Below are 14394 nucleotides of genomic sequence, written 5' to 3'. Positions count from 1 at the left end.
CTTCAGGCCAATTTGTAATTACCTCCAAAATCCCATTGTGATTCAGTTTACCTATACGGGCACGCTGAGTGATAAGAGCAATCCACTTGCTCCATGTGGCACTGTTGGCATGGTGAATGTAAGGAACTTTGCCTTTGAACACCCACCCCAGCACCGGTAGTTGGGGTGCCAGGAGGAATTGTGTTTCTGTACCAACACCTCTGAGACGGCTTGGACTCCTTCATAGGCAGCCAAGATTTCCTTCTCTGTTGGAGTGTAGTTGGCTTTGGACCCTCCGTAGCTTTGACTACAGAATCCCAGTGGTCGGCCCCGAGTCTCCCCAAGCACCTTCTGCCAAAGGCTCCAGGACAAGCCATGGTTCCCGGCTGCAGAGTAGAGAATGTTCTTCACCTCTGATCCTGTCCTGATTGGGCCAAGGGCTACTGCATGAGTGATCTCCTGCTTGATCTGGACAAAGGCTTGTTGCTGCTCAGGGCCCCAGTGGAAAGTGTTCTTCTTGCAGGTGACCAGGTAAAGAGGGCTCACGATCTGACTGTACTCGGGAATGTGCATCCTCCAAAAACCTATGGCACCTAGGAAAGCTTGTGTTTCCTTCTTGATGGTCAATGGAGACATCGCAGTGATGTTGTTGATGATCTCTGTGGGAATCTGACGCTGTCCATCTTGCCACTTCACTCCTAGGAACTGAATCTCACAAGCTGGTCCCTTTACTTTGCATTTTTAATGGTGAAACCAGCTCCCAGGAGGATTTGGATGATTTTCTTTCCTTTCTCAAACACTTCTGCAGCTCTGTTCCCCCACATAATGATGTCATCAATATATTGCAGATGTTTTGGAGCCTCACCCTTTTCCAGTGCAATCTGGATCAGTCCATGGCAGATGGTGGGGCTGTGCTTCCACCCGTGGGGCAGTCGATTCCAGGTGTACTGCACGCCCCTCCAGGCGAAAGACAACTGAGCCCTGCATTCTGCTGCCAGAGGAATGGAGAAAAATGCACTGGCAATGTCTATAGTGGCATACCACTTCGCTGCCTTGGACTCAAGCTCGTACTGGAGCTCTAATATGTCTGGCACAGCAGCGCTCAGTGGTGGAGTCACTTCATTCAATGCACAGTAGCCCACAGTCAATCTCCATTCTCTGCCAGACTTGTGCACAGGCCAAGTGGGGCTGTTGAAGGGTGAGTGGGTCTTGCTGACGACCCCTTGGCTCTCCAGCTCTCAGATAACTTTGTGGATGGGGATCATGGCATCTCGATTTGTCCGGTACTGTCAGCAGTGCACTGTTGAGGTGGCAATTGGCACTCGTTGCTCTTCCACCCTCAGAAGCCCTACTGCAGATGGGCCTTCTGATAGTCCAGGCAAAGTGTTCAACTGCTTGATGTTTTCTGCCTCCACAGCAGCTATGCCAAAAGCCCACCTGAGTTCCTTTGGGTCTTTGTAAATCCATTACAGAGGAAGTCTATGCCCAGAATATACAGGGCCTCTGGGCCAGTCACAATAGGATGCTTCTGCCACTCATTTCCAGTCAGGCTCACATCAGCTTCCACCAAAGTGAAATGTTAGGATCCCCATCACACCAGCAATAGAAACAGATTCTGTCCCCACATATCTCAATGGGATTTATGTACATTGAGCACCAGTATCAACCAAAGCTTTGTATTCTTGTAGTTTGGATGTGCCAGGCCAACGAATCCACACAGTCCAGAAAACACGGTTTTCCCTAGCCTCTATGTGGCTAGAGGCAGGGCCCCTCTGAGCCTGGTTATCCTTCTTTCCCTGGGCATATATCTTGGATTTTCCTTCAAGGGGATCGGACATGTCATCATCATCATCATCATCATCATACCTTGCAGTTCGGCTATGGGCAACTGGTGCTGCTTTCCTTCTGGTAGAACTCCCTCTCTGAGCCCTGCCTTCCTTCAATTCATGCAGCTGTCATGCCAGAACAGCAGTAGGTTTTCCCTCCTATCTCCTCATGTTTTCCCCACAACCACGGAGGTAGAACCACAGCTCAGCTCGTGTGGTGTACCTTCTCTCGCCATCTGGGGAATGTCTGCCTTGGATACCAGAACCTCTGATCTGTACTGCTGAAATTTGGAGAAGGTCTTCTTTAATCTCCTCTCTGAGCTTCTTATGATTCTCCTCTATCTTGTCCTCTAATTTCTGCACACGTATTTCTACTGCTGCAATTCTGGCATGTGTTGGGCCATGTACAGCATCTGCATATGCTCAGAGATTCCTTGCCATGTCAAGCACAGTCTCATCCCTCTCATCTCTCTTCATTATGGCTAAGGCAGAAGCATATTCATGTGGCCCAAGTCGCACAAGTTTTCGCCATATCACAGACGTGCATGGAACTAAGTCGGGGTTCTTAGCTGTCACGTCATCTGAGAAGATAATCTCTGCCACTGCCATTTCTCTCAGGTGTTGGATCCCTTGCTCTATGTTCTTCCATGGGATTTGTTGCATATAGAGATCATCTTCACACAGGTATCTTTGTGCAACACTTTCCAAGACCCATGCTCAGAGGCTGAGTGGGTTAGCCCCCCTCATCATTTCTTGGTCAATGACAGGATCCTGTGGCAGGGATCCCAAATGCCTCGCTTCAGTGCCACCCAGAATTGTAGCCTCACCTGCAGCATCCCAGAGCCAAACTAACCAACTAATTATGGATTCATCAGGTCGTCGAGTGTAATCCTTCCGTAAGCCACAAAGGTACTTCAGGGAAAAGGACTCAATATTTGCGTCTGATCTTGCACCTGCTGCTGTGACTCCTGATTTTATGTCAGGAGGCATTGAGGTTCCTTCTCCTGTATCATCATCATTATCATCCTGGTTGATTAGTCTTGTCCGTGCATTTCCCACTTCTAATACTGGTAGCAACAGCCATTGTTTCAGCTGCTGGCTTAGCTTCACTGGTCTGGCTGCTGGCTTTGAGCCTGGGGTATTAGCTGCTGCCTGAATGATGGGTATAGCTGATTTATCTCCCTGCCCCCCTGCCTCTTTCTGCTGCCCTAGGGTATCTAACAGAGTGTGATACGCATATGCCAGGGCCCAACTCACTGCAATGATCTTTTTCTCCTTAGGCTCATCCTGGTACTTCTCTTTCAGATATTTCCCACACCTCCCCTGGTGAATTTGTTCATGGAGAAAGTCCCAGACTATAGGGTCAGAGAATTCCTTCAGGATCTGCCCCATATCCTCCCATTTCCCACACCAGTCAGGATTTTCCACACCTGGGTCTATTCCTGGATCAGGGATCTCATCAGCCCATCTAGAAATCTCAGCCCTCATTCTAGAGAAGATGCAGACTGTATAGAGGAAGGTTACCAGATCGAATACCAGAAAGATGGTGTCTTTAATATTCAGGGGAAACTGAACATTCTTCAGTAGTGATGCGACCGATTCATAAGAGAAGAAGGAAAGCAAAGGCTAAAAAGCCTCATCCCCTGCTCCTCCTCTTACAAACTGGGTGCATAACTATAGCCATGAACCATCCATACCTGGAGCAGACCCCAGCATGTTTATAAACTTCTTGCAAATCATTGCCACCAAGCCCAGCAGGATAGCTATTCTGGTCACTGCTCCTCTGCTGTAAAAACTATGTATTAGGGACAATACTAAAGCTATTTCTGGATATGAAAATAAACCTAGGGACCATAGAGGTATGAAGATCTCAAAATCCCTAGGGACCAGAAATGCATGCAAGCCTTCACCACAAGAGACATTATAAATTCAGAAAGCATGGCTATTAACTGCTTTATACCAACACAGAGTAATGGCAACCAAAATGCACTCAAAACAGGGTTTTTTCCACTCTCTCTCGAGCCCCGTGTTGGCCACCAAATTTTGTCCTGGTCTCGGGCAAATTTGGGAGAGAATCTCCAAAGGGGTCCCTCCAGTAAGCAAACCCACACAGCCCCTCCCCCCAACCGGTTTGGGAAGAATTCCTCAGAAAGAAGGGGAAAGAACCTGTTTATTTAACAGGCACAGCAACCCCCAGCACACAAAATGAACAATACCGGATGACACCACTCTGGAAAAAGATGACAAATTCAGAAAGTCTCTCTTGGGGGTGGTCGCTCTGTTATCAGTCCCTCCGGTGCTGGGGCAGCTGCTGCAAGCCATAAGGTGCAAACTCTCAATGTTTCCAGGTCCCAGTCTGGAGCAGGTTCAAGATGGTCGAGAAAAGGAGAGAAGAAACAGTCCAGGAAAAATTTGGACTGTTTAGCTAAACTAACTAATGAGCAGAAGCAAAAAGCAAGCAGAAGCAGAGCGAAGCAGAAGCAAGGTCAAGAGCAAGTGAAAAGCAAAAGCAAAAAAGCAAAAGTAGCCCTCTGTGTTCCACCAGGCTGATAAGAAAAACCCAAACAAAACTTTCACCATTCAGAGACAGTCAAAGGCATAGAACATAATATCCAACATAAACAGAACACATGAATGGGGATACAAGCATCATAACGTCACCCTAGGACATCATCCCACAAAAGACCACCCCTGTACCCCCGTCCTAGTGGTCAAGGGGCACCTCTGAGCCTGCCTGCTTCATTCCACTTCTTAAACCTAAGTCCTGCCTGGGTTTGGGGCTCAGCACCCCGGTTCCGGCACCCGTCATCAGAGCTGCAACCCTTTTTCCTCCCCCATCGGCACCCTCAGACTTCCCAAAAATAAAGCCTGTTGGAATTTCACCAGAGCCTCCCAAGACCTCTCTGTTTGGCTGTGTCGGCTTGACACATCCGGGGCTGTGAGGGAGCGTGATCCTGGCTGGATCCTTCCACTGCTACAGACGCTGAGGAGAGGCCCTGCCGGCACCCACCAAGTTTTGGGGCCCCGGCAGCTAGCTGGACCCCAAAAACCCACAGATGGACTCTCTTTCTCCAGCTGCTCTCAACCATAACTTTTCAAATAACGATTCCAGCTGTTCCCCTCTTAGAAGACCCCCCAGAGCCTCATCCAAAGACTGTGCCAATCTATGAAGGCTTCACGCTTGAATACTTGGAATGAGCACCGCCAACTTGATGATGCCTAAATCACCGTCTTTAAAACTCGAATACAAGATGGCATCACATGTACTTGGAGGGAGATGAAGCCATTCCTTGACTGCCTTTTGAATCAACAGGTCAAGGGAATTGAGAAGGCCCACATTCACCTCAGTATGGTCAGCCAGATATACCAGTCTCTGGAGGATTTAAGTCCTGAGTATATTGACCCTCTGAAGAGATTTGAGGGGTGAACTCCCAATATGATGGAGCCAGTCCAGAAGTTTCTCTGATAAACCCGAATCTGCAAAGCCAGTCCACGGGTCAATACATCTGCCAAGACATTTTTCTGAGCTCCCTGGGTCAATCATATTAAGGGGGGAACAATTTATCTTCCATGGGGGACAGTCATTGATAGTATATGAGTCCCTTGTTGGCTTGATGCAAAAGCGATGACATTTTTCCCCCTGAGTCTGGAGACCAGTAAGTTCACAGAAGGTCTCCAAAATTTTGATATTGCAACACATGCCATCCCAGCAATCACTCAGGAGAACTAAATCATCTGCCAACACCATGGCTGTTATTTTATGTTGGAACCCCTGACCCTCACTTTCAAGCTTGCATAGAAGGGGGTCCATCACCAGATTGAACAGCAAAGGTGATATAGGGTCACCTTGTTTGACACCAGAGCGAATGTAAATGGGATCTCTCCTCTCCTTTTCAATGGAACTGTACGTTTTGATGTTTCAATATATTTCCCTAACCAGCTGAAGCACATGGGGATCAACCCTTCTCTGGATCAGACCCTCAAGTACATGCTGGTGACCAGCAATGTCAAAGGCCTTGGTGATGTCCATGAACACCACCCCCAGATGTTGATGCTCCTGCTTTGTGTTCTTAACCACAAGTTGTAACAACTTGGGGTTCTCGACACAACCCGATGAGCAAATAAAGCCTCATTGCCAGGGGTTAATGGGACGTGCTCTGGTCAGCCTCGCCGTAGCAATCCTTGAAAACAGCCTAATCACCATAGAACCAATAGTGATAGGCCTCCAGTTATTGGTATCACCAAGTCTATCCAAGTCAGAACACTTGGGTATCAAGACTGTTCGGCAGTCCCACAACGCATCTGGGATAGTACCAGTAACAAGCCAGAGATTGAATATCTTAGTCAACAGGGAAAACTTAAGGTCTTTTTTTAATAAGATGACCCAAAGTAATCCCATCTGGCCCAGGAGCGGACGTTTTACATATCTCGCTCACGTTTTTCTCAATCTCTTTTTCAGTAATCAGGGCCCCAAATATGGTGTTATCAGCCTCCGCATGCAGAGAAAAATTTACCAGGCTACCAAACTCAACAGCTGTATCCCATCTCAACTTAAAGTGTGCATGGACAACGCCAGATGGCATTGCAAGGCTTCTGTGCTGTCCAGAATAATATGCACCAGACGCCCCCTATGCAACTTGTACAACATCTGAAATCCAAGAAATTTCCCTCTCTTAATCGCTCTCTTTCGCATCCAGTTCGTTGTTGCTTTGGATGCACCCCAACCACGGGATGTCTGCCTTTTCCAGCCCCTGGCTGTTTTCATACTCTGGCCAGGCCCACCCAGGGCACCACGACACTCTTTGAAAACATCGTTCACCACCCCTTGCAGATGTTGCCCTAAAATTTTCATGAAGGCTTCCCAATAGCTGGTGAATCTGCAAGCTGATAATCCCGTTTGGATGGCATAATGGTACTGGAGCTTCAATTGCCCCTCCTTTGGTGATTTAGCAGACTTGGGACGATGTTCAATCACCATCTCACCTTCTGGCCCAGCCTGACCTTTCGTGGAAGGATCTCTGCCCAGAAGGTGCCTTCTATCACTAATCTGCTTTGCGCTTTTAGATGGAATATGCCTTGCAATAAGTTGGTTAATATTCTGACTACTGGCAAACTTCTCTACCATTTGTACCAGGAGACCCTCCTCCTCATCAGTCCATACCCTTTTGTGGGCCCCTCTGGCTGATGACTCTTTGGGATGGGCGGCAACAATCCATTCCAAATTCCTCACAAGGGGATGTATTATCCTCTTGTGCTGGCCCAGGCCGATCGTGGTGGCATACCTCACAGACCCAGCTGCCAGTTGGAGCCACACACAGCATCCCTTTACAATATGGGGCGTGACAGGCAATACTGTGGTACTTAAGATTTTGTTTACCACATTTAGAGGACCTAAAGATGACCTTCTTTTGCCCCCGGGTCCTCTTTAGATTGTCAATCAGCCCCAACATCCTAGTCAACCAGGTCGCACAAGGACAGGATGGCTTTCTCTCAGGGATGGACATGACAGGAGTTCTTATCATTGCTCTGTCACCACTGGTCCTGGGAAGAGCCTCAGGTGTTCTTGGCTCTTCTGTGCCTCCATCTGAACACTCAGAATCCTCTTGAGCCAACCCCAATAGGGAGATCTCATAAGGCTCACGGAATTTTGCCAAGCCCTCCCATGCGACTCCAAGATGTATTCCACAACCCCTTGTAATTGTGGAGTTAACAAACTCCAAACATACCAGATTAAATCCCTCTTCCCTGGGCACAGAGGGTATATAGATGGAATCTTGGCATCTTTGACGCTTAGATCTAGTGGGTCAGTCTGAGTGGCAGTCAATACATATCGCAAAGCCAATGATTGCACCATCATGTCAAAGAGACAACAAAAAGAGTGAGGGTAGAAGTAGTTAGCAGCTGACCCTCTCCCAGACTGCCAGCTGTGTCCAACACTAGCCTGTGGACAAGGCTTTAGGCAGCAGCAAAATGACTGTGCCAACTTTTTGTTTCAGCAGTTTGTGAAACTATTATTGGGTGGCGAGTCCAACAACAGGGAGGGCAGATTTTTGCTGTCTCTCACACTGGTACAGAAGTCAATTCTGTTACCACAAGGGTATCCGGTGGGGCTACAAGGAGGCGTGACTTGCGCAGCCATGCCCAGTTAGTAACTATGCCTTCTCTTAAGAGAGTCAGAGTTACTCCCGCTGTTTACCTGCGATTCATTGAGTTTCTTCACTTTGACATTCAAAGCACATCGCAGAAATCACATCGCGTCAACACCTGCCTTGGGCCTTCGCGATGCTTTGTTTTAATCAAACAGTCAGATTCCTCTGGTCCACACCATTTCTAAGCTGGCTGTTAGGCACCGGCCGAGGCGGGGTGCTGGCCTGGAGAACGCCCCGGGGACCCTCGCCAGCATGAACTGCTTGGCCGGTGCTGGCTGCAGCCACACACACGCTGGCTGCCCACCACATACATCCAACTGCCCCCAGAGGAAATGTGCTACGCTATTTTGAAAAGCAGCCGTATGGAGCCCCACATGACAGGTTGCAGAGGCCACTGAAGGAGAAGGTGGATCAAGCCAACTTGCTGAACTCAAAGCTGTTCAACTGGCCCTGGACATTGCTGAAAGAGAGAAGTGGCCAAAGCTCTGCCTCTACACTGATTCATGGATGGTAGCCAACACTCTGTGGGGATGGCTTGAGAGGTGGAAAGAGGCCAACTGGCAGCATAGAGGAAAACCAATTTGGACTGCTGATGAGTGGAAAGACATTGCTACCAGGGTAGGGAGGCTACCTGTGAAGGTCTGCCATGTAGATGCCCATGTCCCCAAGAGTAGAGCTAATGAGGAGGACCAAAACAATGAGCAGGTAGATCAGACAGCAAAGATAGAGGTGTCCAAGATAGACCTAGATTGGGAACACAAGGGAGAGTTATTCATAGCTTGATGGGCCCATGATGCCTCAGGCCAGCAGGGCAGAGATGCCACCTATAAGTGGGCACGAGACGAGGGGTGGATTTAACCATGGACAGTATTTCTCAGGTTATCCATGACTGTGAGAAGTGCGCTACCATCAAACAGGCCAAGGGAGTGAAGCCCCTGTGGTATGGTGGGTGGTCCAAGTACAAGTATGGGGAGGCCTGGCAGATTGACTACATCACACTGCCCCAGACACGCCAGGGCAAGCGCTACGTGCTGACCATGGTGTAAGCCACCACTGGATGGTTGGAAACCTACCCTGTGTCTTGTGCTACGGCCCGGAACAACATCCTGGGCCTGGAAAAGCAAGTCCTGTGAAGACATGGAACCCCTGAGAGGACTGAGTAATACAATGGGACTCATTTCAAGAACAGCCTTATCAACACCTGGGCCAGAGAACATGGCATTGAGTGGGTGTACCATATTCCCTACCATGCACCAGCGGCAGGCAAAGTGGAGAGGTACAACGGACTGTTAAAAACCACATTGAAAGCATTAGGTGGAGGATCTTTCAAAAACTGGGAGCAGCATCTGGCAAAAGCCACCTGGTTAGTTAACACCCAAGGCTCTACTAAGCGAGTGGGTCCTGCCCAATCTGAGCCTTTGCAGAGAGTAGATGGAGATCAACCTGGTCACCTTTTATGACCAGGTAACCCACCTAGTGGATGCAGGGAAGTTTGTAGATGTTGTTTATTTGGATTTCAGCAAGGCCTTTGACACTGTCTCCCAAAGCATACTCCTAGAAAAGCTGGCAGCCCGTGGTTTGGACAGGAGCACTCTTTGCTGGGTTAGGAACTGGTTGCATGGCCGGGCCCAGAGAGTGGTGGTGAATGGTGCTGCATCCAGCTGGCGACCAGCCACCAGTGGTGTCCCTCAGGGGTCTGTGCTGGGGCCAGTACTGTTTATATTTTTATCGATGATATGGATGAGGGTTTAGAGTCTTTCATTAGCAAATTTGCAGATGACATTAAGCTGGGAGCATGCATCAATCTGTTAGAGGGACAGAGGGCTTTGCAGAGGGACTTTGAACGGTTGGATGGATGGGCAGAATCTAATGGGATGAAGTTCAATAAGTCCAAGTGCCGAGTCCTGCACTTTGGCCACAATAACCCCCTGCAACGTTATAGGCTGGGGATGGTGTGGCTGGACAGTGCTCAGGTGGAAAGGGACCTGGGGGTGCTGGTGACAGCCGGCTGAACATGAGCCAGCAGTGTGCCCAGGTGGCCAGGAAGGCCAATGGCATCCTGGCCAGCATCAGGAATAGTCTGGCCAGTAGGAGTAGGGAGGTCATTCTTCCCCTGTATGTGGCACTGGTGAGGCCACACCTTGAGTATTGCATCCAGTTCTGGCCCCTCACTTTAGGAGGGACGTTGAGATGCTTGAGCGTGTCCAAAGGAGGGCAACGAGGCTGGTGAGGGGCTTGGAGCACAAGCCGTATGAAGAACAGCTGAGGGAGCTGGGGTTGTTCAGCCTGGAGAAAAGGAGACTCAAAGGTGACTTTATCACTCTCTTCAACTTCCTCAAGGGTGGCTGTGGTGAGCTGGGGGTCGGTCTCTTTCTCCGGGCAACAACAGGCAGAACAAGAGGACACAGTCTCAAGTTGTGCCAAGGGAGATACAGGCTAGAATGAAGGAGGAGGTTTTTAACAGAACAAGTGGTGAAATACTGGAATCATCTACCCAGGGAGGTAGTAGAGTTACCATCCCTTGATGTGTTTAAAAAAAGACTGGATGTGGATCTTGGTGCCATGATCTAATTGAGGTGTTAGAACATGGGTTGGACTCGATTATCTTAGAGGTGTCTTCCAATCTATAAATTCTGTGATTCTGTGATTCTGCAGATAGCTTCGATAATAGAGGATTGTTTAGCTTAGAATAGAGTATTGTTAATTTAGGGAAGTTCCGAGGTATCTTTTAAGTAGAAATGAAAGAATTGTCATTATAAGAATTAAGCTGTGAGAGGAAAAGCTGGGCTGCAGCCCAACTGGAGCCTGCAGGCACTCCAAGCTGTCAGCCTGAACAGGCCACCTGCAGGGCAGCAGGATGAAGATGGAGAAGTGGCGAGGGGATACTTTGTTTCAGCCCGAATGCCAACAAAAGTCTAAAATATCCAGAGTGTTGTGAGACTCCCTTCCTTGCCAGGCTGTAGCTAAGTGGACAGTCCCTTTCAGAGGCCCAAAGAACAGAGGGAGGTAAGCAGCTTTGCTTACATGAAATGTGGAATGCCCATGGGCAGCTGCGAGACTTGCGGATAATGAACGCCAGGAGATGAGCTCCCATTCAGGACAACACTAGGATGCAGATGTGCAGTCCTTTCTGGGCCTCTTGTCTTGAAGATGTCAGGGTGATCAGCAGCAATCACCATTTTGTTCCCACCCTCCTCTCACTATATCACCTATGGGACGGAATGGCATTCTCACAGCAGCATCTGGCCCTTCCTCCCTGCTTCTCTTTTCCCCCCTTTTCAGCCCAGAGCCCCAGGGACCATCTGGGCCAGCCTCATCCCCCACGGATGTGTGCAACCACCAGGGCCTCCTGCAGAGCCCCATTCCCACTCTGCTGCCTCCTTGGCCTTTTCCCACATCTGTGCCAGCCTGCTGTTGCCAGCTGTTGGGCATACACACACACACACACACACACACACAGAGCATACCACACCTGTCTGGGAGCAATTTGATGCAGGAGCCCCTGCTAACCATGGCTCAACAGCCCAGCACTTTTCCCACCCAGCTGTGGCTCCATTTGGACTCCATCTGCTGGGATACCCACTGTGAGGGACTGCTCAGGGCCTGGATGCTCCTCGAATGGTGTCCACAGGCCCGATTTCCACACCTCCCCATTCCTCCTACCCCTAAGGCTGCCTCAGCCTTCTAAACACAATTTTTCTTACTCTAATGGCTTCCTGTGCTTTACTGCATACTGTAAACAGGAGTACACAGTTTTGATTGTCTTTGCTCTAGAATTAATAAAGATAAGTTGGAAGTGCTGCTAGAGTTTGTAATTTCAAACTTGAAGCAACTGCAAAAAGTAGAGAAGCTTTCTGTGCAGCTTTTCAGTGAATCTGAAGTCTCCTTCCTCTTCACTCACTTTCAGCATATCTGTTGATTTTCCTTTGCTGTCATCTTTTAAGGTTCATCACTTGTCTATCCATCTGTAACAAAACCCTGTAAACCCAATGCAAATTTACCATCCTTTGTATTTTTCCTCTTCTGGAAAACTGAGGCTCCTGTCATCTAGACTTTGATTCCCATCTTGGCTCTGGCTAAGAACAGAACAAATGGAATTTATTACCTGCTAGTAAGACCTGCTATCAAAGGTCACAGTTAGAGCTAAGCATGGTGCTTCTCTCCCTCTTTTGAATACACATCTTTGTGTCTAGGCCTGGGGATTTCCAGCACCTGGAAGCTACTGCCAAGGACAAAAGTCTCGCTCTTGCTGGTTTGGATATGGATTTTTTGGTAGGATTTTGATCTACACCTACAGTGACCTACAGGAACTGGATCTTTGACACAAAGTGCCTTCAAGCAACATTTCAAAGCATAGTGGACAATGAAGTCCAGATACTAATGAGTTGTGGTTTGTTTGAACTCTGTGTAACATATGGTACAATAGCCCAAAAGATGTTATTTTTGAGTGTTTCAGTTGTTTAAAACTTAGTCTTATTCTTGTCAACACTTTTCTTTCCTCCCTTCAGAAATCTACATGCCCAGGTACTAATTTCTTTCTCAGTTTGCTGACAAGTTACCTGTCAGACAATACTTGTTTCTTGACCCAGAGATGGGACAACTGTCACCATTAGGCCAGATGTGACATACACATGTGATCAGGGTCCAAGAAGAAAAACATTTTTTTATTCTGCGTGTTGTCCAGCTTATACACTCTTAACCAAACGTGATCTTCAGTCCACCGCTGGCCTTGGCTCGCAGGTGGCCACCAAGTGAGTGTCCTGGGAGGGCATCTTGGAGTGGGCACGGCTGGTAAGTGAGCAGAGCCAGTGGGAGGAGCCGGTGCGGCGTGCCGGGAGGGGCTGAAGTGAGGCCTGGATGGGCGGCAGCCAGAACACTGCGAGGGCAGCGAGCGTGGAGTGAGCAGGGGCTGAGCAGTGCCCCAGGCCGGGCCATGGTGAGCTGCGGCGGGGCCCAGCAGGGGCTGCCTGAGGTGTGGCGCAGCATCAGCCCCACTGACGGCATTGCGGTCCCCCCGCAGCGCAAGGGCGCCCTGGTGCCCCTGGAGCCAGCGCTGCTGTGGAAGGTGTCGCGGTCTGGCTTCCGCGGCGTCATGCGGCTCCTGGACTGGTTCGAGGTGCCAGATGGCTTCACACTGCTCATGGAGCGTCCGCAGCGCTGTCAGGACCTCTGGTACTTCCTGCATGAGCAGCGGTTCCTGACAGAGCCCGTGGCACAGGGGCTGCTCTGCCAGGTGCTGGAGGCCGTGCGGCGTTGCAGCAGCAGGGGTGCCCTGCACCACCACATCAAGGCCAAGAACGTCTTCGTCAACCTGGCCACAGGCAAGGCAAAGCTCATCGACTTCGGGTGCGGCACAATCCTCCAGGACACGTTCTACACCTGGATGTCAGGTAAGTCCAAAGCCGGGGCCCAGCAGGGCAGCAAAGTTTCCCCCTTGGCTGGCAGAGGGGGAAGAGGGAGGGAAGAAAGGAGGGAGGGAAGGAGGGAGAATCCTTCTTCAGCCAGCTACAGCCAAGTTGCTTTTTGGCAGGGCAGGGACTGGCTGTTGTGGAATGGGAGCTGGCTGGGAGGGAGGGAGCAGCATGGGCCTGATGAGCTGCGCCTGTGTTCCATAGGAACACCGGAGTACAGCCCACCAGAGTGGATCCTCTTTGGCTGCTACCATGGCCAGCCAGCCACCATCTGGTCCCTGGGCATCCTGCTCTATGAGCTGGTCTGCAGGTACCTTCCTTTCCACACCAACGAGGACATTGTCTGGGGCCAGCTCTTCTTCCTGCCCTGTCTCAAGGTGGGGATGTGCCTTCAAGACATGAGGGGAAGAACGGGATTGGGAGGGGCAGCTGGCGCATAAGCATCCTGCTCTTGCAGCTGGTGAGGAGGTAGATCTCCTGGGCGCAGCTGGAGGAGGTGGCACCTGTGCCTCTGTGCTGGTGTCCTCCGCAAGAGAGGATTGATAGGAAGATTTTGGCTGTAGCTCTGAGCACTCCTGGTGGCCTGGGCATTGTGGAATGTGGGAGAGCAAGGACAAGAGCCTTGTCCCGCTGAGCGGCGGTTTCTGGTTTCTCTCCGCAGAGTGCCAGCAGAGTGCCAGTGGTGTTTATGAATGGAGCCCACAGACAGGCCATCACTGGAGGACCTTTTTGAGCATTCTTGGCTGCAGGAGCCCAGCCTGGCCCAGGAGACAGCAGAGATGCATTCCTGTGCACAGTAGGGTCCAGGAACCAGCAAGTAGCACCGGCACACATCTTGTGGCGCTGGAAGAAAACCCTGGAGCATTTCCATGCGACTGCGGCATGGAGGAGAGAGCGCAGCCAAGGAGATGCTTCCGCTGGTCCCCGTGAGCTGTGGAGGGAGCGGCTCCATGCTGCCCGTCCCATTGAAGAAGTGGTGGCAGTGCAGTGAAGATGCCACGGCACCACAGCTCAATGGCATCGTGATGT

General features: G+C 50.1%; 1 protein-coding gene across 1 annotated transcript; it reads left to right on the top strand.

The window, feature by feature from the left end:
- Positions 1–12887: 12887 nt before the first annotated feature.
- LOC131094409 (serine/threonine-protein kinase pim-3-like) lies at positions 12888–14098 on the top strand. Its single transcript, XM_058042001.1, has 3 exons — positions 12888–13344; positions 13570–13742; positions 14027–14098. Exons 1-3 carry the CDS (start codon positions 12888–12890, stop codon positions 14096–14098), a joined length of 702 nt encoding a protein of 233 aa, XP_057897984.1.
- The last annotated feature ends 296 nt before the right edge of the window (positions 14099–14394 follow it).

This window comes from Melospiza georgiana, chromosome 29, assembly GCF_028018845.1.
Source record: "Melospiza georgiana isolate bMelGeo1 chromosome 29, bMelGeo1.pri, whole genome shotgun sequence".
Classification (NCBI taxonomy): Eukaryota; Metazoa; Chordata; class Aves; order Passeriformes; family Passerellidae; genus Melospiza; species Melospiza georgiana.
The sequence above is the reverse complement of the archived record's forward strand: the minus strand, read 5'-3'. Positions and strand labels throughout refer to the sequence as shown.

Coding starts and splice junctions, on each gene's coding strand:
- LOC131094409 (XM_058042001.1), top strand. CDS start 12,888: ATGGTGAGCTGCGGCGGGGCCCAGCAGGGGCTGCCTGAGGTGTGGCGC. Junction 13,345..13,569: donor GTTCTACACCTGGATGTCAG/GTAAGTCCAAAG, acceptor TGTGTTCCATAG/GAACACCGGAGTACAGCCCA. Junction 13,743..14,026: donor TCTTCCTGCCCTGTCTCAAG/GTGGGGATGTGC, acceptor TTCTCTCCGCAG/AGTGCCAGCAGAGTGCCAGT.